The sequence below is a fragment of the Cnephaeus nilssonii genome (assembly GCF_951640355.1).
Source record: "Cnephaeus nilssonii genome assembly, chromosome: 6".
NCBI classification, from domain to species: domain Eukaryota; kingdom Metazoa; phylum Chordata; class Mammalia; order Chiroptera; family Vespertilionidae; genus Cnephaeus; species Cnephaeus nilssonii.
The window spans coordinates 20,990,607-21,017,115 of NC_137077.1; the positions used below are offsets into that span (position 1 = coordinate 20,990,607).

The window sequence follows — 26,509 nt, forward strand, 5'->3', positions numbered from 1 at the left end:
CAATATTCATTTTTATTTACCCCCCCTGAGAGTCTTATATACAACTTTTAGTAGTCACATTCATCAATTTAATTTTTTAAAAATTTAGCAGCAGTCTTTGGAATAGTAGGAGAAAAAGGACTGTATTGTGATCTTCAGTGAACCAGGTGAATTCTTGCTCCATTCAATAGTCCAAGTCTTCAGATATCTTAAAAGGCTGAATTAAAACCATACATAGAAAAATTGTTATATTCCTCTTCATACACACATGCTTGGAAGAATTACATTATTACATTACCACAGACTTTCACTCACTCTTATGGATTACAAAACACAATACTTTCCTGAACAGAAAACTTAAATGCAACAATTTTCAAACTTCAGTGTACATAGGTATTATTTCTATTCCAAAGAACTACAGTGATGTCCAGAAATGCTATTTTTAAAAGCACCCCCACATGATTCTGAAGCAGTTATTCATCAGTGATTACTCTTTAAGGAATAAGTAGTTTTAAACATTATTTATTATACCAGAATAATATTCATGTGTTTGATATTATAAATCAAAAGTACATTCATAGTCCTTCTCAGTTTACAATAGTGTTAGAATGTTTACATGTTTCTTTATACATATACACATATGATTTTATAGGTGGATTTAATTATATTCAATAACATGAGCACATAGATGGAATAATATTATTGCATTCTCATAATGGGTTTTCCTTTTTAGTTTTTCCATATCAGCCACTTTCTGACTGATTGCCATTTACTTTGTTTCCAATGTTTGCTACTACTAACTAACACTGCAAAAAATAATCCTTTATATATGTCCTTATATACTAGTGTCTTTATCTGTATGGAAAAATCCTCAGTGGTAGAATTGTTGGGTCAAAGGATCTGTGAAGCATTTTAAATTTTTTAAAATAGAAGTTTCCATTTCTAAAGACTATCACACTTCTTATTTCCAAAAGCAATGTTAGAAATTACAGTTTTCTTTGTATTCCTACCAGCAATAAACATTGGTGCTTTTAAATTTTTGTTGGGCCGATTTATATAAAGTGGCATATCATCATTAGTCATAATTTGAATTACTAGTGAATTTAAGCATTTAAAAATGTCTATTTGTCATTTGAAATTCATTTTTTATGAGTTGTCTTTTCATAGCTTTCCCAATTATCCATTAGATATTGTCTTTGTCATAACAATTGATGATATATATATATGTGTGTGTAAAGTTTACATGCATGAATTTACCTTTTTCATGCAATATACAAGTTATAGGTGCTCTATGTGTCTACATATATTAACACTTTACATTTATATACTTTTAAGAGTTCCAACTTTTATCCTTTGACTCAATCTGTATTTCTTATATGTCATAATATTTCTAAAAAAACCTCCTTACTTTAGAAAGAATAGAAAATGTACCCACTAACTAATTTCACCATTTTTTCTTTTTGATGTATAACTTAGCAAATTTCTTGCCTGTTCATTTTTTCTTGTTATACTTTCCTCATGAAAGCAAATTATAAAATGCAAATCTGATTGTTTCTTGCCCAGCTTAATCTTCCACAGCACCACCTCCCCAAGAGTCACTAAAATAAAATATAAACATGAAATGTAGCAGATAAGACCATTCATTATAGGGCTCTATGCAGCCTTTTCATCTTAGGTTTTGCATCACTTTGCCTCTCTTCACAGAACCTCTCCATATCCCTACCTATTTCATTAAACAATCTTGTCTTTGTCAATAGTGTCTTTAATTTTTGTACTTTCAGCACTCAGGATACCATTTGTCATCATAAATATGGTCCATGTATGTTTTTGAATGAAAAACTTGTTTCCCAAAGGTGTGCTTCTCTTTTATGCCTCCATAATTTGTACACGCTATGTCCTTTCCCTAAAATGGTCTATTTTTCAGTCATCTCCTGTTTAACTTAAACATTACATCTTCTTCATAATCTCTCCAAACTTTCTATACTCCTATAGTATTGGATACTTACCATAGCATGCATTATACAACCATAAATATGTCTTATTTCTTTCCTGAAATTACCCCCATATATCTTTAAAAGATCTATTCATATTTATTTACCTAGTTTCTCCTTAGCTCCATTATATACCATTGTTATGGCTTAGAATATATAGGTTGTCCCAAAACACTATATACACACTTAACAGCTGATAGTTCAATTGATGTTTCCTTTCAGATTTAACCCATTGGAATGAAAAATGTGTATACATTTTTTTGAAAACCCTTATTTGTAACTGAAAGGTGAAGTCATAGTAATAAAAATCTATTATATGTCCTCTATATGGATATACATACATAAACATATATACATGTATATAAAATGTGTCCATACATTCTTTCCAGTACCAGAGGGGCTCTCAATTTTCCAGAGGAATGTACTTGTTTAGAATGATGATGAGTAAATTTTCCTCACTCACCTCACTGGGTTATAATTCTCATTTTCCTTTTCAGTGTATTTCAGAATGGTCCCCTAGGAAGAGATTTGGACATGGAAATTAGTCTAGCAGCATTTAAACCTTCTGACTGATTGCGATTTTCTGAATGGAAGAAAATAATTACTGGGAAATAAATCAGACCTCCCCTCAAATGCCTTAGAAGCTCTTTGAACATTTAAAAACACGATCTACAATTAGGAAGGAAACAAGTGTGATGTAGGGGCATCGCATGCCTAAAACATTATGTTCCTGACGTAGTTGCAGCAAATACCAAACCCCTTGTACTGAAGAAGTGAGGCAGGCCCCTGTCAGAAGGTAAGAACTATTGAGAAGGCACTGAGCCTTCATGAAGGAAGAAGGTATTGGGATATTTTCCCCCAAACCAGCAGAATTATGCTTCCCAGAGGCAGATTTAGGGCACTGGTGCTAAAGAGAAGTCAGAGGACAAAGAAAGAAGCATTATGGGATGGGAAATAAGGCTAGTGCTGTGGATAGTGGTGGCCGCTGCTGGGATAAGATACAGAAAGTCCAAGCTTTTATGATTTTAGAAAAAATATGATAGATACAAAGTTAGAGAAAGGGAAGTAGCAGGAGTTTTAATGGAAGAAACTACAGGAGAGATATATGAAAAGTTAAGCTACTTTTTAGAAGATTAATTTCTGTTTTAATAAAATGAGGTCCAAGTCATAGGTTCTTTGTACCTCTGTCAGAAATATAGACCTCTTAGCCAGAGGTGTCCCCATGATTGCAATTTTCATGTTCTCTAAGAATAATTTTCAGTTCATTTCTATCTTCTTCCTTACGTGCATCATAAGTTTCCTATTAATACATGTTGGTGATTTCTTTCCACTGCTATGCAAAGTAGAATGCCTCAGCCTCAATTGCAGCTTCTGGTCTGAAACCCTGGGCTATCGACCCTTAAAGAACCACACACCTGAGGAGTGCAGCATGTCCAGATCATCTGCTTTCAGGCCAGAATTCATCTCCCGGTATTGAATTTGGTGGATAAAATTCTCTCTTGAAGAAACTGACAACAGATGTCTTAAGTTATAAATCAGCAGAACATAATAAAACTTTCCCTCCCTCTGTGTGCTTTTTCCTAGCAGTGCAAACATACCCAATCTTCATTCATACCCATGTCTTGTTTCCATTCCATTCTACTACCAAGCTAAAGCTATTGCCATTGTAGAACAACCTAGTTTCTTCCCCGCAAGGCAGCCAGAAGCTTTTTCAAATCCATTAGAGCATTTCCTAAAACCTTGCTAAAATCTATCTTCCCTTCATTCTCACTATAAAGTCTTTTTCATCTTTCATCCCAACTATTTAAAAATGCTATCCTTGTCAGTAATGTGATCCTTCAATTCCTCATACATCCTGTTGCCCGGAACGTTCTTAAAAGGCCGATTCACTATTTCACTATTCTACATAATACTCTTTAATACTATTCTTCTTCTTACTACGGAATACAGAACTTCATGGTTTTTCCCCCTCTTCTCCAGCCTTATCAGTAGCTTCTCTCCTTGAGCTCAAGTTTTATTCCCCCTCCCCAAACAACAAACGTGGCATCCTTTAAGCTTCTCTACACTTGTACATAGTTTTATCTTCCCCTATAAATGCACCTTACCCAGTTATTTGAACACTTATCTTCAAAATTTATCTCGAACGCCTCCTAGAAGCCTCTGATACTCCCCTTTCCCTTCCAGTTAATTATTCTCTTCTCTGTGGCACTTTCCCCTTATTCATATGAATGTATAACACTACCCTGCAATTTATTTGTTTACATATATACCTCTTCCATTAGATTTGAAATTCCATGAAGACAAAAAAAAAACACACTTGGTTATCCATGTCAGTATCATAAGATCATAGGCACATTGCTTGACAGAACAGCAAAATCAGTAATAAGTATGTAGCAAAAGCAAATAAATCTTTGGGCCAAAAAAAAAAGGATTCACGTTTGACTAGATAAGCATATTTATTCTAAACTAGCAATTGTATAATGTCCCAGTTAAATATATAGATGAAGTACAGGACTCATCAAAACAACCTAAGCCCCTTTTCTTTTCTGAAATCTTGTTCCCTCTTTTTGAGAAACTGCTTAAGCATCTTGTAGGCTCATCTTTCTGGCCATTTGATTCTTGAACCTAATATCTTTATATGTTTTTATCCCAAGAATGTTCTTATCCTATAAAACATTGGAAAGACCATAATTTAGCTCAGACCTGCAAGTTGTTGTAGCTGTCTTCCCTTCTGAGACCGCAAGAAGAACACGATGAGACCAATCAACACAATGACCCCCAGGACTCCAAATACAACCGGGAGTGCATTACCTAAGTGCAAGTAAACATCACGAGATGAGAATGTCTTAGCTAAAAGAAGTGGGTCCCTAATTACTATCCCTTTCTTAGGTCAGATACAGGATCGTTGAAGTAAGTGTCATATCCTCAGAACTTCTAACCTAAAGTCTCTTAACAAAAGGAATTCTAAATAATGCAGACAGTTGGTCCTATGCTCAGAAACCTCAAGATATATATACCTTTGGCATTTGATGATTCTTTGACCGCATTGCCTGTAGGAGAAAAAGAGAAGGAGACTCAATTCTAAGAGTAATATATAGAACAAATATTTCTATTTCTGTATACTTAAAACTTATATAATGTTATTAACTAATGTTACCACAATAAATTTAGTCTTAGAAAAAAAAATAGGACCTGGTGACTGACTGGGGGAGGTGATAGATCAAAGGGAGAGGAAGAAATTCAAACAAGAGATTTGGATAGGTGGTGATACTACTACCTGGGTTAAGGAATATCGACTTTTATTGAAAGCAATTAATTTTTTATTTTCTATGTGAGCCTTGAGTGCCTCTCAATCAAGCAAACTACTGCTTCCGACCTAAAAAGATGTTGTTCTTCTCTTTCTTCCCTCTGCACAGGAATGCAGATGAGTAATATGCTTTCCCTTGGTGAAGGCCAATGTATAACAACAAATATTTTCATCATTTCTTCAGACTGAAACATTAGGGTTCTTTCCCCACTAGATCCCTATGTTGGCACATCCAGTCTTTACACCATGCACTCGATGGCTCACCCCTTCTTAGCTACCAGAGGTTCCAAGCTTAATCCTGTATCCTGGCACTCACCTGAACATATCACAGCAGCGTCTTCCTTGTGCCCACAGTCACTGTGCCCCCAGGATTTGGCAGGACAATCCCACAGGGAAGACTCATTCCCTTTGCACTTCACTTCACTGAGCCATATGGGTCCAGTCCCCGGACCAAATGCTGCCTCTTTGAGTGCCTTCACAGCTGAGCCACAGCCCAGCTGTCGACAAACCACCTGAGCACTGTCAAGGTTCCAGGAGTCATCACACACTGTCCCCCAGGAGCCTTCGTGCCAGACCTCCACACGTCCAGAACAAGTAGTGTTTCCTTCTTGAAGTCTTATCTTGTCTGAAAAATCAGAGACCCCAAGGTCATTTATGAGAAGATAAAAACTCCTCAGAGGTCACAGGGGAAAAGAGATATTTGAAACTCTTTTTAAGATTCTTTTAAAACGTTGCTTATTCAATGCACATTTAAGAAAATATATTTTAACAAAATGTATCTCTTATGAAAATACATGTCCTTTCAGCAAACTATTTCATATTGGACCTAAGAACAGTAGTGTGACTCACCAAATGCCAAATAAATAATGTGAACATTGCATAATGTTAAATTTTCTCAAATATAAAAGAACTTGAGAGATTGCCAGGCACGTAGAATATTTCTTCCAGTTTAATAAGATGGAGAATGGGGAAATACTTTAGGATTGGTCTTTATGACTGCTTCTCATTTTATATTAGTACATCAATATGATATTGAAAGAAAAAATTGGAAAGGTAAAGTAGACCATTCAATAGTTAAATACTGAGTCACATATTCTCTGCTACTCATTTGTTCACAGAAAAAGCAATTGGACTTTCAGGAAGACCATGGGCATATAAATATTCTATGAAAAAATGATCTCTGGTCTTGAAAATTTATACATCAAATGAAATAAAACCAGTTTTATGATCCAGGTAGAATAGGTATTAACTAGAATTTACTCATTCCTACTTAATGAGATCAGAAGATCATAGTGGAGTCACAGAATGGAATTTTCATATAGGCCAGAATGGAATTTTCAAATACTCACTGGCACATGTGATCCAGGTCTCCTCTGAGGGGCTTGCCAGTCTCTGCTTCCATGGAGATGATGGGCACGCCCATAATGTGTCAGGCCCTTTCGGACACTGAACATTGTCCACCCACATGTACCTGGACATTGTCTTGGCTGCAGATGCAGGGCTGATGGTCCCTTTGTCTGCACAGCCCAGCTGCCTGCATACCACATCCACAGTGGTTGGAGACATGTTACTCTTGCCAATGCTGCCCCATGTTCCATTATAAAAAAGTTCCAGACGTCCTGCACAGGTTTCTCTGCCGGTTTCACTGGTCAGTTTCAGAGACAAGAACTCTGGAGTGAAATACAGAGTGAGTAGTTTCACGTCTTCTCTGAAAATTCACAAGGCTCCTTCCCTTTACTCTGATGTGAGAATGACTTCAAAAATTGGCCCTACTTGGTTTGACTCAGTGGATAGAGCGTTGGCCTGCAGATCAAAGGGTCCCGGTTGGATGACGATTAAGGGAACGTACATTGGTTGCAGGCTCCTCCCTGGCCCAGGCCCTGGTCAGGGCTCATGCAGGAGGCAACCAGTTGATGTGTTTCTCTCACATTGAGTTTCTCTCTATCTTTCCCTCTCTCTTCCACTCTCTCTAAAAATCAATGGAAAAATATCCTTGGGGGAGGATTAACAACCACAAAAATAACTACACTATATCAATTAGTATTATTATTATTTTTTTTTGTAACTGTGGGGTGATTTAGTAGATTTTAGTAAAATATAGTATTTTTTCTATATTTTCTGCTTTTACAGTCTTGGGTTTTGTACTCAGGGACCTCTCTAGAATGCCACCAATGATTTTAAGTTAACTTCTAGATCTCAATAAAAGGCTCAAATCTTTTATTAATTACACTACAGGCCCGATGAACGAAGATTCATGCAAGAATGGGCCTTCCTTCCCCTGGCTGCTGGCACTGCCTTCACTCTGGCTGGAGCTGCCTTTTCGCTCAGGCCTGGAGTGACCTTTTCACTTTCCCATGCTGCCCAGAGGCCCGGAGTGGCTGGGGTGGTGTGGAATGCCTGCATCATCGCCATGGCAATGATGCAAGTGTCCCACCCTGCCCCCCGGCCACTCAGTGCCTGCGTATGCAAATCAACCCACCATCTTTGTTGGGTTAATTTGCATACTCACTCCTGATTGGCTGGTGGGTGTCATGAAGGTATGGTCAATTTGCATCTTACTCTTTTATTAGTGTAGATAGTTTGGACTTTCTACCTAAGTTACTGTACTTTATCCTTAAGAATTTTATTTCATTCATTTTTTTGCAACAGTCCTTGACACTTAAATTTATTGAGATATTCAGATACTAAAACCAATATTTTGTGTACATTACCTTAAAATGAAATAGTCCCCTTTCTGACACATCACAGTTTTGTTGCATATGTTCTCTACCAAATGTGTGTCATTTAATGTGGTTGATGTCTACTTCACTCCTGGCATATAGAATTTTTCACTTCCCTAAATTACTGATCATAGTACTGTTTTACCCAATATATTACAACTGAGTACATTTTTCTATTTCACAATAGTTTCTGAAGCTTGCCATGTATACAAAATAAGATCAGTGGGTTCTTCTGATAATTTTTGCTCCTATGACAAATAAGTCTTATTTTTCATGAAAAATTACTTGGGCATGATAGTTATCTTTTTCTCTGTAGAATGTAGTACTGATGTATTTCTTCTTGTCCCTTAAATCTACTTTTTTTATTAATATAGTAATTATCAAGTGGTGCACTGAATCTTTACTCAATATCCAGCTCTATGTATATTTATAAAAGTACTTCTTATTATTAGTTTTGTTGTCATTTTTGTGATATGCAAGCTCATTTCTGAAAATTTCTCCTTCTAACTTTATACTACCTTGCACAGGAGGTAGCACTAATTCATCAAACCTATACTTCTGGGATCCTGACTCTCACAACAGTTTACTCTGTACTTGTTTTTTCAGGGAATTCTTTCAGATTAATACCCCCCGCTATCCTTTGCCCTACCTCAGTAGTTATGTGCAGAACTTACCTGAGCAGATAGCTCCTGCATCCTCCTTATGTCTGCAATTTTGGCGCCCCCAGCCATGTGAAGGGCACTGCCAAATACGTGCTTCTTTTCCATTACAGTTTACCTCATCCAGCAAGATGGGCCCTGTTCCTTCCCCAAAATAAGCAGAACTAGTGGCATTAATGGCGACCCCACAGCCCAGCTGTCTGCACACCACATGGGCATCGTTCAGGTCCCAGTTGTCATCACAGATGGTGCCCCAGGAGCCCTCATGATAGACCTCTACTCTCCCAGCACAGCGACCACCTCCATTTACTAGGCGAAGTTGACCACTCTCTGGAAAGAGAAAGTAAAATATTACTAAAAATGCATTCCTAAGGATTGAGCTAGTTTTTATAGATTGATCACTGATTCTCACCTATGCAAGCAACAGCTCTTTCTTCTGAAATGGTAGAGCTTGTTGGGTTCAAAGATGTTGAATTGCACGGGGATAGTGTCTGACTCTGGTTTCCTGCAAATACCAAAATGCTCAGTCGTGCAAGATTCAAAAGGTAGGGTGAGGAAGGGAGGCCAGATGAATGAAGTATTAGATAAATGAGCTGAGAACAAACAGAGTTTTAGAGAGAAAGAAATGGGACAGGTCAACCAGGCAAGGAATTTATCAGGTGCTTTAAGAAGCACAAGATAACTAGTAGGTCAATGAAAATGAAGTTTACACTTTCTCTAAAAAGGTAAATGAGGTTAATATTCCAGTACATTTCTCGTGACCCCTCACGATGGATCTTTCCCTTTTAAGTTTGTTTTTCATCCCCATAGGCACACCTGCTCTTAAGGGCCAGCACCATGGGAGAGGCTCATCACTGGCTGCCCTCGATCCTCTTACCTGAGCAGATTACAGAGGCCACTTGCTCTGCAGAACATAGTGATGCACCCAGAGCAGTTGCAGGACAATCTCCCATGTGTTGCTCAGTTCCCGTGCAGTGAAACATGTGCCTCCAGATCTGACCATTTCCTTTCCCAAAATGTGCTCTTTCTGGGGTAGAAAGGGCAATTCCACATTTAAGCTGCTGGCACAAAACGTGGGCATCTTCCATGTCCCAGTGAGAGTTGCAGAGGGATCCCCAGGTCCCTAGAACCTTGAGCTCCACTCTTCCTTCACATGGGGACTTGCCATTCACCAAGCGCATTTCTATGTATCCTGGAAGGAAACAGGGCTTTAAAAAGTTGTCTGTGATTACCTAGCCCTACTGTCTTCCAAGCAAGGGAACAAACTGAACATGTTCTCCGAGTCTTACTTGAGCAGACTACTCCAATGTCTCTGCTGTGACTGCAAGTCCCATCTGGGCGGGGTGCTACTGGGCAGAGTGAAAGATGGGATTCATGCCCCTCACACTGGAATTCTTCAGCCCAAATCTGTCCGTTTCCTTCTCCAAAGTAAGCTCCCCCCAGGATAGAAACAACTGTGCCACATTGCAATTCCCTGCACAGCACAGTGGCAGATTCCAGAGAGAAGTCAGAGTCACACACAGAGCCCCATGTGTCGCCATATTTAACTTCAACACGACCAGAGCAGGGAATGTCTCCTCCAACCAGTCTGGGTTCCCTGTGGGCTGAAATATAATATTTCAGTGAGAAAGAACATAATTCCAAGATTTTTTTATGATGGACGTAAGGAAGGGAGTGAAAGTGAGAAAAGGAATCCAGGGGGTTTAGTGATTTTCCACACTCGTTCCTCGTGGCTTCTTTGCCTAGAATTGGGCATAGCAAATTCTAGACCTCCCCATTCCTCATTGGACCAATTCATTTGAGAGAACCCTGAAACTTTGCCTCCTGAAGCCAGCCTTTCTGTATTTTCCTTACATTGTTCATAATATTGGAGACCACATATAATGTGTAGTCACTCTATCTTTTAACCTTGTACTCAGTCCTCCACCTACTGCCATCTGGGGTCTGCCCCAAACTTTTCAAATGGTTTTTGGAAAGTTTTTCAATATGCTTCCTGTTTTCAAAATGAACATCAGACCTCATTTTCCCTTTGATATATTGCACTTGATACATGAGATACTTCTTTCTCCTCCTTCCTGCCTGACAGAATCTTTCATGAATTCCTTGACTGAAGGTTCTAGCCTCAACTTTCCCATCTTATCAATGGACATCTTCTCTTAACTGCCAATAAATGTTTTCATTTATACTTTTCTCTTTAAATTTATATTCATAAACATATCTACTTGGACATCTGTAACTTTGTGTGTTCAAAATTGAATGAGTTATCTATTGACAAGCCCACTGTGTTTTTCCCCCCAAATAATGATATCTAGACCAAATTAGAATGACCTGAAATTGAATCACTTCTTTATCCACCATAAATGCAATAATAATGATAGTAGTGAATACTAAGTGAACGCCTATTATATATGGTATCTTACCAAGTATGTAACAAACATTATTTCATCCTTATAATTGTCTTAGGGGAAAATTATTAATATCATTCCAATTTTACAGATAAGAAAAATGAAACATAGAGAGTTGTAGTAATTTGCTAAGTTCATACAGCGACTTAGTGAAGACTGGGATTTGAAGTTACGCAGTATATTCTAAAGCCTAGAATCTTGACCCTCACACTACACTGCACATGTGGAAAGTCACCAGTCTCTGTCAGTTTTCTGGCATATTTCTTCTGCATAATTTTTGATAGTCCTTTGCAATAGCTTCCTAAGTCCTCTTTCTAAAAATTCTATGACACAATCACAAATATATTAATTACATTTCAATTATTTTCACTTTTTTGTCTTTAAGATAATTCAATATTTATTTACTATTTATACAATAATTTAACATTTCAACAAATATTATTAAGCACCTGCAATGTTTTTAGGCATTTGGGTGGGTTTAAAATCACAGAGTTCAGTCTATCAGTGAAGACAGATAATACTAACACTACTAATAATTATCATAAGCATTGATCCATCACTTGATGTGTAATTCCTGTGCAGTGGGTGTTTTGTTACCACCATTTTTCTTTTGAGGAAATTGCAGCACAGGGAGCTTTGGTAGACTCCCCAACATCACCCATCTATTAAAATTAAGGAGAAGTGATAAACACTAGTAAGTTAGCATACTTTAAAATACTGTATGATGTTACCCTAAAAGCCTTAATATCGATACCCGATGCCCCACCCTAAAGATGCTTGGGCATAGCATGGTTTTTCATGCTTCTGTTCATCTGCATAAAGTTTTCTCTCTACTTAAAACACATTTTTCCTACCTCACATCAAACTCCTTAAGAAATTGATTGAAAGTCTTATCTGAGCAGCTCTGGCCGGTATGCTCAGTGGTTAGAACATCGGCCTGTAAACCAAAGGGTTGCGGGTTTGCTTCCCGGCCCCCAGTCAGGACGCTTGCAGGAGGCAACCAATCAATGTGTCTCACATCAATGTTTCTTTCTCTCTCCTCCTCCCTCCCTTCCACTCTCTCTCAATGAAAAAAAATATCCTCGGGGTGAGGATTGAAAAAAAAAAAAGTCTTACCTGAGCAGGTAACTTTGGCTTCTTCATAATGATCACAGGTAAGTCCACCCCACTGCCAATTCTTGCAGTCCCAAATAGAAGTTTCATTTCCTATACAGCTGATTAAAAACAGCCACATGTTTGTTGGCTTAATTTTGGAATAACTTTGATAGGATACTTTGAGTGCAGATCCACATCCCAGCTGTCTGCAAACCACATTAGCTTCTTTCAGGCCCCAGTTTCTGTCACACACTTTCCCTACTAGTTTCTGAATTTCCACCTCCACTGTCCCAGCACAGCGACTGCCTCCTCCTTTAAGCCTCAGTTCCAGATCTGATCCATCTGCAAAAGGAACACAAATTTAGGTTATAGGTTAACATGTGCAAGTTCACTCCCAAAGGATTTTTTAAAAATCTTGCTCCTTTCCAGATACTGAGGCACTCGAAATTAAGGCTTACCCATCTTAGGGCTTTTCTCACAGCCAGCATATATAATAAGTTTGGTTAGAAACAGGATGATAGTTTCAAGGGTTAATAAAAACTGTCAACGGCAGAAAAATATGGACAAGACAGATACTTTAAAAATATTTAGAATTTGTATTATTTTCTGTCCCAGAACTCCAGGTAGATTTAGAACTCAATAGCAGTCAGAATAATTACTACGGAAAATTGCACCAGACAACCCTTCAAACTAGTCAACAAAAGAAAATGTTAAAAATTTATCACAACTGTAAAAGAATTACCAACAAAGAAATAATTAGATATTTCTATCTCTCAAACCTATTTTTACTCCTAAAGAATACAGGTCCTTCCTGCTCTGTTTTTTTTTGTTTTGTTTTAACTTACCAGAACATATGACACCAGCATCTTCATGATGATTGCAGTAATGCTTTCCCCATTCATGGTGTCTGCACTGCCAAATAGCAGATTCATGTCCCTGGCAGGCAACGCTGTCAAGCCAAATGTGTCCAGTTCCCTCACTGGCGTTAACTCGACCAATGCCTGTGATGGCAGTTGGGCATTCAAGCTGCTTACATGCCACAGCGGCATCATTACTATCCCAGCCATCATCACACACTGTCCCCCATTCTCCTTGGAATTTCACTTCTAATCTTCCTGAACATTTAGTGACTCCATCAACCACTCTCAGGCTCAGATCTGCTCCATCTGTAAGAAGGACACAAAACAAGTCAGTGATAAAGAAACAGTAAGAGACTTCCGGTCTACATGGTGGAGTAGGTAAACTCAGTGCTCACTTCCTCCCACAACCACATAAAAATTACAACTAAATTAGAGAACAACCATCATTGAGAAATACCTGAAGACTAGCTGAACAGAAGTCCTATAACTAAGGATATAAAGAAGAAGCCTGTGAAGACTGGTAAGAGGAGTGGAGACGTGGGATGGGCAGGTACCACATTCACAGTATGGCAAGTAAGAATCCAGTGGGGTATTTTGGCTGCAGAGGTACACTGAGGAACAAAGGGTTCCAGCCCCACTCTGTGCTCCCCATCAATGCTGGGAGGAGGAGTCCCCCTAACATCTGGCTGTGAAAACCAGTGGGTATTGTGTCCAAGAAAGATAATGAGCTGCTAGAGACAGAGGCACTGCAGGTCATAAAGGGCCTGTGCACAGACTCACTTCTTCAAAATCTCAGTCACACACAATCTCACTCACTCCAAGCTCCAGGACAGGGGATGCATCTTGGAAAGTTCCAGGGACCTATGGGGAGAAACTAAATCAACTAACTTTAGGGTGAGAGCTGGAGTGACAGGGTTTGGGGCAACTCTGTCTGGGAATGGACATTCCTTTGTTGAACTCTCTTCCCACCCTGCCAGCCAGATGTAGGTGGGCAACAAATCTGTGCTCTCCATTAATCTGGCTAACACCATTCTGTGCCCTGATGGTTCCCTGAGATCCTGCCCCACTCAACTCGCTCCTCTGGCCTGAGCCCCTTCTAGTGGCTCCTCCATACAAGTGGCCTGCCTTGGCTCCCACTGAAGACTTTCCCTCAATCTCTAAAACCCCAAACAAGCAGCAGCTTGCCTCAGTTTGCTAAGTGGCCCCAAGCCCCGCACAAGTGGTGACTGGTCTCAACTTGCATTGTAACTCCCGTCAGGCGGCCCCAAGCCTGGCATAAGTGGTGGCCAGTCTGGGCCTATAATGTAGCCTCAACTAAGGGGACACAGGCTTGGCACAAGTGACAGCTGGTTTGTTTGCAGCATAGCTTCTTCTAAGCACCTCTGAGCTCAACACAAGTGGTAACCAAGGAACAGATCACTTTGTAGGTTCTACCAAGAGGTCCCAAGAGAGGCACAGGTGGAAGATGACCCTGGCATACATAGGAGTCTCAACCAAAAGGGTCTAGAAGTAACACACCCACTGTTTTTACAATAATAAAAACAAAAATGGTGACACTCAAACATACACACACACATTAAAGGAGTAAAAAATAATGACAAAAACAAAAACATGGAGGGGTGAATAAAAATGGTAGTGATTTTAGAATGTGTTTGAACTTAAGTAACAACTTAAAATAGACTGCTATAAACATTGCTTAATATATGTGAAGCAAATGACAAATCAAAACCCCCAAATCTATGAGAAATGTACAAAAAAATAAAGAGAAAGGAATCCAAACATAACACTATAGAAAGTCATCAACATAAAAGAGAGGCGAACAAGAGAACAAGAAACTGAGAACTATAAAAACTAGAAAACCATTAATAAAATGTCAATAATTACATACTTATATATAATTATTTTAAATGTGTATGGACTAAAAGACATAGGGTGGATGAGTGAATAAGAAAACAAGACCCATACATATGCTGTCTACAAGAGACCAACTTTAGATTGAAAGACAGACACATACACTGAAAGTAAAGGGATGGCAAAAGATATTTCATGCAAATGGAAATGAATAAAAACAAAACAAAACACTGGGATAGCAATACTTATATCAGACCAAATAGACTTTAAAACAAAGGCTATGACAACAAAGAAGGGCATTTCAAAATGGTAATGGAATCAATCCAACAAGAGGATAATATCTCTTGTAAATATCTCTGCATCCAATGTAGGAGCACCTAAATATGCAAAGCAAATATTGGCAGACATAAAGGGAGGGATCTACACTAATACTATATTAGTAGAGGATTTAACACCACTCTGACATCAATAGATAGATCTTCCAGACAGAAAAATCAACAAGAAAACAAAGGCCTTATATGACATATTAGACCAGATGGACTTAGTTGATATTTTTAGTACATTTCCTCCCAAAGCAGCAGAATATATTCCAAGTGCACATGGAACATTATTCAGAATAGACCATGTTAGGTTACAAAACAAGTCTCAATAAATTTAAGAATATTGAAGTCATATTAAGCATCTTCTCCAACCACAAGGGTATGAAACTAGAAATCAATTACAAGAAGAAAACTCAAAGCACATACAAACATGTGAAGCTAAAAAAAAGCATCCAAATTGAAAAGATGCTCAACATCATTAATCGTTCGGGAAATGTAAATCAAAACCATGATGAGATATCACCTCATACCTGTCAGAATGGCTAATACACAAACCAATGTTGGAGAGGATGTGGGGAGAAGGGAACCCTTGTGCATTGTTGGTGGGATTGTACAACCACTAAAAATTAACTACCATATGACCCAGCAATTTCACTTCTGGCTATTTACCCAAAGAAATCCAAAACATTAATTTGAAAAGATGTATGCACCCCTATGTTCATTGCAACATTATTTACAGTAGCCAAGGTGTGGAAGAAATTTTGGAATTCATCGATTAGATGAATACATAAATAAGATGTTGTACATATGTACAGTGGAATATTACTCAGCAATAAAAAAGAATGAAATCTTACCATTTGCAACAACATGGGTGGTCTTAGAGATATATTTAAATTAAATAAGTCAGACATAGAAAGACAAATATCATATTATTTCACTTATATGTGGAATCTAAAAAACAAACAACAAAACAGAAACAAACTCATCGATAGAGAACAAATTGATAATTGTCAGGATGAGTTTGGGGGCTAGTTGAAAAAGCTAAAAAGGATTAAGAAGTGCACATTGGAAGTTATAAAAACAGTCACAGGAATGTATAATACAACATAAGGAATATAGTCAATAATATTGTAATAGCTATGTAGGGTGGCAGATGGGTACCAGACTGATTACGGTGATTACTTCATATGTTGTTTAAATGTCTAACCACTACAATGTACACCTGAAACTAACATAATATTGTGTGTCTGTAATTCAAAAATAAATTTAAAAAAGAAACAAAATATTAAGGGGACTGTAAATAGCTGTATCTGAAATGAGTTCAGGAAGAGGGAAGATATAAATAGAGATAAAGAAAACAATGATATACTTTGATTGAACATTCCTAAAGATGACCTGAAACTAACACAAAATAATATTGAATATAAATTGTATTTTAAAAATAAATAAAATAAAATAAAATAACACATGAATGCACATAACGTAAGTGTTAAGAAAAACAAAACAAAAAATTATTAAAGATAAATGGAGTGGATTGGGTAAGAAGACAGGACTTTTCAGTATAGAGAGCATGCACTATAACTCCATAACAGGAGTGCCAGGAGCTAAATTTTATCTAGTGATATGCTTTTTGACCACCAGAGTTTTTGTTGAAAGTGTTTGGTTGTTGTTGTTGTTTTTTTATAAATATGCATTTGCATGTGTTTAGATCAGTGGTTCCCAACATGGGGCACACGTCCCTCAGGGGGGCAATTTGAAAATGAGTTATTAACAGTGAATTTTTTGTATTTATTATGGTTCTAGGGGCCTCATATGCAGTATATAAATTTATATTGTGACCTACTTATGTATTTCAGTTCTCTGTTATATGTTTTGAAACTTTGTTTACTATTTTTTCAGATAACTTTATATTATTACTAGAGGCCCGGTGCACGAAATTCGTGCACGGGGGGGGGGGGTGTCCCTCAGCCCAGCCTGCACCCTCTTCAATCTGGGACCCCTCGAGGGATGTCCGACTGCCCGTTTAGGCCCAATCCTAAACGGGCAGTCGGACATCGCTCTCAAAATCCAGGACTGCTGGCTCCCAACTGCTCGCCTGCCTGCCTTCCTGATTGCCCCTAACCGCTTCTGCCTGCCAGCTTGATCAACCCCTAACCACTCCCCTGCCAGCCTGATTGATGCCTAACTGCTCCCCTGCAGGCCTGGTCACCCCTAACTGCTCTTCCCTGCAGGCCTGGGCCCCCCCCAACTGCTCTCCTCTGCAGGCCTGGGTCCCTCCCAACTGCCTTTCCCTGCAGGCCTGGTCACCCCCAACTTCCCTCCTCTGCCAGCTTGGTCACCCCTAACTGCCCTCCCCTGCAGGCTTGATTGCCCCCAACTGCCCTCACTTGCTGGCCATCTTGTGCTGGCCATCTTGTGTCCACATGGGGGCAGCCATCTTGTGTGTTGAAGTGATGGTCAATCTGCATATTACTCTTTTATTAGATAGAATAGCGGCCTGGTGCATGGGTGGGGGCCGGCTGGTTTGCCCTGAAGGATGTCCCGGATCAGGGTGGGGGTTCCCTTGGGGCATGGGGCAGCCTGGGCGAGGGGCCTCTGTTGGTTTGCAGGCCAGCCATGACCCCTGGTGACCCAAGCAGAGGCCCTGGTATCTGGGGTTTATTTATCTTCTACAATTGAAACTTTGTAGCCTGGAGCATAGCCAAGCCTTCTGCTCCCTCCATGGTGGCAGCCATTTCTGTTGGGATTTATGTATCTTCTATAATTGAAACTTTGTAGCCTTAAGTGGAGGCCTAAGCCGGCCAGGGTGTGCGGAAAGCTTGGCTTCCTCCATCGCTGGGGGCAACCCAAGCCTCCCTCCTGCTCTCTCCAGCTCCGTGGCTGCCACCATTTCTGTTTGGATTTATGTATCTTCTATCATTGAAACTTTGTAACTTTGAGTGGAGGCCTAGGCTGGCAAGGGCAGGTGGAAAGCTTGGCTTCCTCCATTGCCAGGGAAACTCAAGCCTCCCTCCTGCTCTCTATGGCTGTAGCCATCTTGGTTGGGTTTATTTGCATATTGGCTCCTGATTGGCTGGTGGGCGTGGCTTATGGCTATCACGGAGTATGGTTAATTTGCATATTACTCTTTTATTAGATAGGATTATTATTTTTTAACAATTTCTTCCTCGGTACTTCAACTGTCCTTTTGTTCCTTTACTTTTCTCTTTTATGAATGCCATGTTCTTTGGAAGCTTGTTTAGACCAAATTAATGTCCTTTTAGGCTTCCTCCATGTGAATAGGCATTCACTTTTTGAATAATAAGAATTATATAAAACGGGGCGGGGGAGGTGGGGAGAGGCATCAGGATTTTAGAGATGCTTAGGTGGGGCATGGCCAAAAGAGGTTGGGAACCACGGGTTTAGTTGATACCCACACACTGTAGTTTGCCTCAACACTCAACACTCATTTTGCCTCTGGTTACATTACCTATCCACAATACCTAGTTAATATCTGCCTGGCCCTTTTGTGACCAGTTCCTTAGTTTAAAAGTAAAGCAAAGCAAAGAGAAAAAGAACTTAACCTTTATTGTTTTCACCTTCTCCCAATCAATATTCCTCATAGAACAGAACTTGATTCTGAGTAATATCCTATAATAAATAAGTTGGGTTTTTCCTCTGGCAGTTTTAGTTTTTGTTGCCACAACACTGTTTACTATGACTCCTCAGCATGTATAAAACATTGAGAAAAAATGTGCTGATTGGGGACATTTTGATAGGTAAAAGAAAATAGAAGGTAAAGATAGTGTTTGCTCCCACTCCTTCCCCAATCCCTTTCATTTTCTTCAGCTAACAAAATCCATATTTTATGTAGAAATTCAATTTTTGTGGTTCAGACTATAGAGGGTCTGCTGTTGAACGAGAAAAAAAAAAAAGCCAATTCAAGAAATAAAAAGAGTCAGAACCCCGATCGCATTGCTTAAGTGCTTGAATTCAGTCATGTACTTCCTGAAATTTCCAGTTTTCTGAGTCAGTGTTTTCTTATGTAAAAATAAGTTTGAATTGAATTTCCTTCATCCCCTCCCCCCTCTCCCCCCTAAATAGCTGGTAAATACAGAGATATTTTTACTCTAACTATATTTTCCTAAATGTTCCTTGGGGTTCACGACATACTAGATCTTCTTCAAACTAAGAACTCAAGTGAAAAAGGGAGAATGTCATCCCTGCATATAAAAATCCATTGCCCCCTCCCCTGATCAAGTATGGAACATGAAAATCCATAGACAGACACAGTACCTGCTCATCCTATTCATACCAGAGTAATAGCATAAATGAGATTTTAATAGGAAATCAACAATTTTGTTTAATCACTTGATTCTGTAAATTTAAAATAATAGTTTGGGAAGGGGTGGGTTAGTGTGGCTAAAGAGGGGACTTTTGTAGTTAGAGAATGATAAGAAGGATGGGGGTGGTGATTTGATTTTAAACTCATACAGAAAGCAAAATTTGCTAGTTAAGCCATTTCTTCTTTTTCTTTCTTGCTTTTTTTTTTTTTTTTGGATTGAACTATTGCTTAAACAACTCCTTCAATCCTCATTACTTGAATCTCAATTTCACTATTTATCCTCCCTCCTAATCTATCTTAATTTCAGTTACCGTAAAAACTCCACAAGTATTAGAACTGGAATCTGAAATTAGGTAAAAATAAAGCGACATGCAGTAAGAGTTCAGACTTTTAAGATTCTTACCCATGCCACCCTTTTTTCCCATTTTTTCTTTTTCTTTTTTGTCCTCTCTTGAGAACAGAACAAACCCAGATCAGTCCTTACCTAAGCAAATCACTCCAGCATCTTCAGCATGATCACAATTATGCTTTCCCCATCCTTGGTGCTTGCAGTGCCAGAGAGCTGACTCATTTCCATGGCATACAAGATCATCAAACCAGATTGGTCCAGAACCTTCTCCAAAATTAGCTGAACCAGAGAAACTGACAGCACTTCCACATTCAAGTTGTTTACAAACCACAGAAGCCTGATCTATGTTGAAGTTGTCATCACACACTGTTCCCCACTGTCCTTGGAATTTGACCTCTATTCTTCCTGAGCACCTGTGTCCTCCATTCATCAGCCGCATATCCAAATCGGACCCGTCTAGAATGGAGAAAAGACCAGAGTTCAAAGTGATATTCATTCAGAAGTAATTTCAGAAAATAAGATTCCTCAGGACACTTAGGATTTCATGCTTTCTTTAAAATAGTGCCTCATTTTGAATGCTGCCCATCTTCACATATTGGAATATTTAATCTTTTAAAAACAAACTAAAAATGAGGACTTTTATCTATATCTACTTACCAAGAAAAATGTTTAACAGATCAAATTTATTTTTCTGTTTTATTTTGTTTCCTTCTTTTACTAGAACAGAGTAAATATTCTTTTTTTAAAAAAAATATTTTTATTGATTTTTTACAGAGAGGAAGAGAGAGAGGGATAGAGAGCCAGAAACATCGATGAGAGAGAAACATCGACCAGCCGCCTCCAGCACACCCCCCCTCCAGGGATGTGCCCGCAACCAAGGCACATGCCCTCGACCGGAATCGAACCCGAGACCCCGAGTTCGCAGGCTGACGCTCTATCCACTGAGCCAAACCGGCCCTGGCAAGAACAGAGTAAATATTCTTTTATGTAGAAATAGATAAAATTGAGTCTCAAAGTATTTATTTTTCAAAAAACTAGAAAAAAATAAAATTGGTCTTACAGCAAAATAGTTAAAATGACTAACTGGTAATTTGTTGAACATTTAAAATCTTTATTTTAATATTTCTTTATTATAAACAATTCAGAGCATGAATAATGAGCTTTAGTTGAACTTGAAATTAGAAAACAGGAAAAAACAAAAAAATAAAATGCATAATAGTTTTCAAGAACATACTGTTGTATGCCAAATTATTAAATACTAGAGGCCCGGTGCACGAAGTTCGTGCACAACTAGGGTCCCTAGTGGCTGCCAGCTGCTGGCTGGGGCCTCCCTTCCTGAGGTTGGCCAGCTGGCCCTGCTCCCTGGTTGAACTCCCAGTCAAGGGGACAATTTGCATATTAGACTTTTATTATATAGGATTGAGGGGAAAATCAAAATAATTCATTTCTTACCAATTTCCTGTTTAAACCAAAAGTGGATTTTTGTTTTGTTTTGTTTTGTTTTTCATCCCCAAAGCATCTGATACCACTTTCAGGGAAAAAAAAACCAAACTGTTCTTTTATTAAGAAAATTTTCTCTATTAAGAAAAATCTACTTTCCATTAGATTGTCTATGAGGACAAAAATACCCAAGAAAAGGAAATTTAAGATGAAATTTTGGGAAACATGAAGGACAAAAACTATTTGTTTTTGAACAAAATGTTTAGAAACCACTTTTGAAAAAATCAATTCAATTTTAAAAGCTCTAAACTCCAGGCAAAGACTTACACTTAACAAGATTTTAAAATTATGAACAATTAACAATAATAGCCCACAATCAAACTATGCATATGCGGTTCCAAGTGTATCAGCTATGTTCTCTTCTTTAGTCTTCACAATTTTAATCATCATGTGCTATTACCACCATCCCTACTTTACAGATAAGCAAACTAAGTTTAAAGAATTGGCACAGAATCAAACACCTAGGATGTGGGAGGGAAAAAGCAGTGTGGCATCAGAGTCCATTCTCCTTACTGTTATGCTATATTTACCCTGTGCATGTGATAATAATAAAAATTACCCAAGAGGCAGAGGCCCTGAGGATAGAGTACTAATCAGGGTGGAGAATCTCAGAAATGCAGACTCTGAAACTAGTAAATTGAGTGGCTATGCATTCCTATTGGAGCATTAGATGTGTAAAATTGTAAAAACAAGTTTAAATAATTCCATCCTGAGGCATAAAGAAAACAAGAGTTAAAAGTACTACCTGTTGTTTCTTAGCTTAAAAAGTCAACTTTAGAGACAGCAATAATTATGATGAGAGTTTGGCAAGATTTATTATGACTTTTAACTTTGCTGTAGATGTTTGATGTACATGGTACTATTGGTTTTCGCTGAATAATGATTAACAAAAAAGACAAGAAGGAGGAGGAAGAGGAGAGGAGGGAAGAGGAAGTGATGGAAGAGGAATGGGGAGAATAGGAGGAGGGAGAAAGAAAAGAGGACTGAGTTATCAAGGTAATGAGAAACAGTGAGCCATGAACTAACTTAATTATTTTAATTTTCAAAAATATTTTTTATTGATTTTAGAGAGAGAGGAAGGGAGAGGGAATGGAGAGATAGAAACATCAATGAGCTGCCTCCCACATCCCCCTACTGGGGATCAAACCCGGCATGTGCCCTGACTGGGAATCGAACCAGTGACCTCTTGGTTCATGGGTTGACCCTCAACCACTTAGCCACACTGGCTGGGTGCTAACTTTTGTTTTTTAACACCTATTACATACCATACTGTATCAATAACTTTTTAATGTATTCTACCATTGAGTCCCCAGGAACTGAAGTTCAGAAAGATTTAATAACTTGCTCAAAATAATAGTATTAATGAGGGGCTGAGTTGGAATTTAGTCCAGCTTTTTTCTAGATACTAGTCTGTGTTGCTCCCATTACCCCACATTGCCTGGGTGAAGGGAAATTCGTTCTTTCTAAAATCAGTCCTATGGAGGAGATGGTCACTAAGAAGGAGGCTGGGAGCTGAGAGGGCTGTGTAAAGGCCAGTGAAGTAAGTGAGCAAGGAGAAATGAGAAGCCCAGGAATCTGACACTGGGTCATAAACTTGACCTTAGGACTCGTCAGCAGGAAGGTCTGACACATGATTTTCTGAGTTATTGTAAGGTCAACTGAGATAAAACTTCTTAAATGTTTTATAAATGAAGACCATCACATAAATAAAATGAATAACATTGTATACGGGGAAAAACAGTTATACTTTGTGATAAATTCTTCCTCCATAAAGAAGGATTAGCGCTAAGACTATTTATTTATTGATTCAGTCAGTTGATTACCCGTTAGTGGACAAAAAGGTAATAATTTCTGGGTCAGTGTATGAAAGCATCATACCACTGAGAAAGGGGACAAGGAATTACCTTAGATATGATTTTTTAAAATGTAGAAATAGGAGGTTATAGTAGGAATATGAATATAAACTTGAAGCCAGTCACTTCCTCATTGATAGAAGTATTCAGAATCTCTTTTGATTTATATTTTTAATATGGGCATTGTCATGTGTTTTTCTGGCCTTTTAGCAATGGATTCTGCAATTTTATACGTGGATTTGATTACTTACAAAAAAACGAGCTTCTTTTTGTTTTTAAACCAGCTACCTATTTCCTCCCTCACAAAGCATTTCATGTCCAGAATTTGCCTTATGCAGGTCTTACCTGAGCAGGTTACTCCAGCATCCTGTTGGTGAGTGCAGTTACTATGTTTTCCCCATCCATCATGTTTGCAGTTCCATATAGCTGATTCATTGCCTCGACAAGAAACATGATCCATCCAAATGCGTCCAGAGCCCCCACTGGAATTAGTCCATCCCGTGGCTTTGATGAAAGTTGGACATCCCAACTGCCTACAAATCACAGAGACCTCGTCCATGTCCCAGCCATTATTACACACGGTTCCCCACTCCTCCTGGACTTTCACCTCCACTCTCCCAGAGCACTTGTTTTCACCAGCCGCTAGTCTCAGCTCCTTATCGGTTCCTCCTGTAACAATGGATAAAGGCAGCCATTGGTCAAGATCCAAAGAGCAAGTAGAAAATTATTATGCTTTAGATTACCTACTTATTTTCCAAATCCAGGTCTGAGAAACATTCCTAGACCTATCTATCCATGGTACAATAGGAAAATGCAATTTCATAGGGATTCAAATACAAATATTGGTGTCACAGGCTTCAAATTGAACAATGGCATAAATTCATAAAGCTAACTAACACAATATGATGTAATATCTTTCCTTTATGGGTGATATTCTTTATAATGTCTATTTATATAATCTTCATGGAGAGTTTACTGTTTAAATAAGATAGTACAAAATTTTAAAGGGATGAGCTACATAAGTTTCTCCAACATCCCAAGATCAAGAGAAAGAAGGTTGATGGTGAGGATATAAAGACCAGTTACAAGGAATTTTACACCTATTTCATATATATATATAAAATACTATACATTTAAAAAAATACTAGTTGAAATCTGACAGAAATGTATTTATTTAAATGGAAGTTGAGATGGAGATACTTTTCTATTATCTTCTATTATAAAATTAATCCCCTCTCCCTTACACTCCTTCCAAGTGTTGCAGCTACTACCTCATGATTATTTTAGCTAACACAGAAACCCGTGGTGTATACATTTTGCCTCCAACAATACAGTTTTAAATAAGTTTTGGCATTTGAATTTATTAAAATGTTCCAACATATTTTTATTCCAATAAATCTGAGGTGTCTCCTCTGTATTGTTCCCTATTTTTTAGCTAGACATTATTTCAAATCTTTAAGTAAAACGTGTTCTTTTTTCCTGTGAGAGTTTATTTTATTTTTTTGAAGGGGGGAACTGTGTTATTATTTTGTTGATTTTTTTTGTTAGGTTCTTATTTTGTGCATTTAATAGCTGATCCTTTGAAACCATGAAGTATGTTTTCAGATGCTATTTGGTCTTCAGGAGAATTTTTTGCTTTTCAATGATTTTTTTTTTTGTCAGAGTGGGCTAAGGCGGCAAGTAGATTTGACAAAGTACTCACCAAGAGAACCAGTGATCAAACAGGCACTAAGAACTGAAACCACAGCAATAATGAAGGGACTCAAGTGGACAAAACATCTTCTAAAGTCTGAGAAAAAAAAGAAAGAGGGCAAAAGTATAATCTTTCCTCAAAGAGACTATGGAGAAGGCAGATGGCTTCAGAGGTTTGGGATTAACAAAGAAGGTCACACTGAGACAGGAAACCTTTCATTCTAAATGGCAAGACAGAGAGAAAAAGAAAAAAAAAAATCATACCCAGGATCATATAGTTTCAGTGAAATTGCTTTGAAAATGTTCATGTTTATAGGCAACCTAGGGGAAAATTGGGGGTGGAAACATAATAGCAAGAGCAGCCTTAAAACCTGGAAAATTGAAAAGGCATTAATGAAATTTAGAAGTGGGCAATTCTCCCTGAAGGCACAGAGCACTATTCCACTAATGTTTCCCTCTCCAAGCCTACCTGATCCACATTGTTAGACGGTAAGTTCCATGAGGACATAGATTATTTCTATCAGGTTCACCATATTTTCACTGGTACCCGGCACGGTGCCTGCTAAATAGTAGCCGAACAATACATGGATGGAATAAAGTAACAATGTTTATATTGGAAAAACCAAAATACTGGGTCTTATCTCCAGATGTAGCATAAAATGCTCTTTAAAGCTGTTAGCACTTTCATTTCTTCTTTCTACATTAACCTAAAACTAATTTAAAAGTAAAAATGCTGTCCTAACCATACAGGAGCACTTAGTGATAAGTCACTGCACTTTGCACGTACGATTTGTGCTTTCATGTGACATGTTATGCTTCAATAAAAAAATTTAAAAAGTAAAAATTCAAAGTGAGTTTAACACATCCATTTAAATAATAAACTAGATTTCAATATTAAAGGTACTATTCTAAATTTCTTCTAGGTAATCAACTTTCAATTAACATCCATTCCTACATGTTCTATCTTCTCTAACAATTATTGTCATCATACTTGATGCAGTTCAGTTAATTTCAGTTCTTTACTTAATTTCACCTCAGCAATTTTTCAAAACTGATGGCAAATCAAATCCTTATTGCATGTCTTCAATTTAGGATCCGCCCTAACTGGTTTGGCTCAGTGGATGGAACGCTGGCCGGCGGACCGAAGGGTCCCAGGTTCGATTCTGGTCAAGGGCATGTACCTTGGTTGGTTGCGGGCACATCCCCAGTAGGAGGTGTGCAGGAGGCAGCTGATCAATGTTTCTCTCTCATTGATGTTTCTAACTTTCTATCCCTCCCCCTTCGTCTCTGTAAAAAAATCAATAAAATATATTAAAAAAAAATTTAGGATCCCTGGCAAACAAGTGGTGCCTTACGCCCTTTTCCAATTCCTTATACCAATCACTATTAAATCAGACCCATTGAATAGTAGAATAATGTTATACTCCATGAAAGAAAAACGTGTAGAATAAATAAGAGCTTTTACCAGGAGATGCAGAGCTTTCATGTGGCACCATTCTGAGTTTGTCCATTCCAGCCTTATGGTTTCTAAATCTTCTTGTATTATTCCCTAGAAATGTTCTCCTAAAGAGGAAGACCACTAAGAATTCTAAAATTCATCTCAC

General features: G+C 38.2%; 1 protein-coding gene across 1 annotated transcript; it reads right to left on the minus strand.

Moving 5' to 3' along the window:
* Nucleotides 1–26,509, minus strand: CD163 (CD163 molecule). The gene is made up of 17 exons (XM_079773400.1): nt 26,371–26,509; nt 24,916–25,002; nt 23,559–23,882; nt 19,996–20,316; nt 13,002–13,322; nt 12,178–12,498; nt 9,946–10,260; nt 9,534–9,848; nt 9,069–9,161; nt 8,672–8,986; nt 6,627–6,947; nt 5,594–5,902; nt 4,988–5,020; nt 4,674–4,781; nt 3,386–3,478; nt 2,434–2,486; nt 1–196 (listed from the first exon to the last, which is right to left on the minus strand). Exons 1-16 carry the CDS (start codon nt 26,414–26,416, stop codon nt 2,464–2,466), a joined length of 3,345 nt encoding a protein of 1,114 aa, XP_079629526.1. The 5' UTR covers nt 26,417–26,509; the 3' UTR covers nt 1–196; nt 2,434–2,463.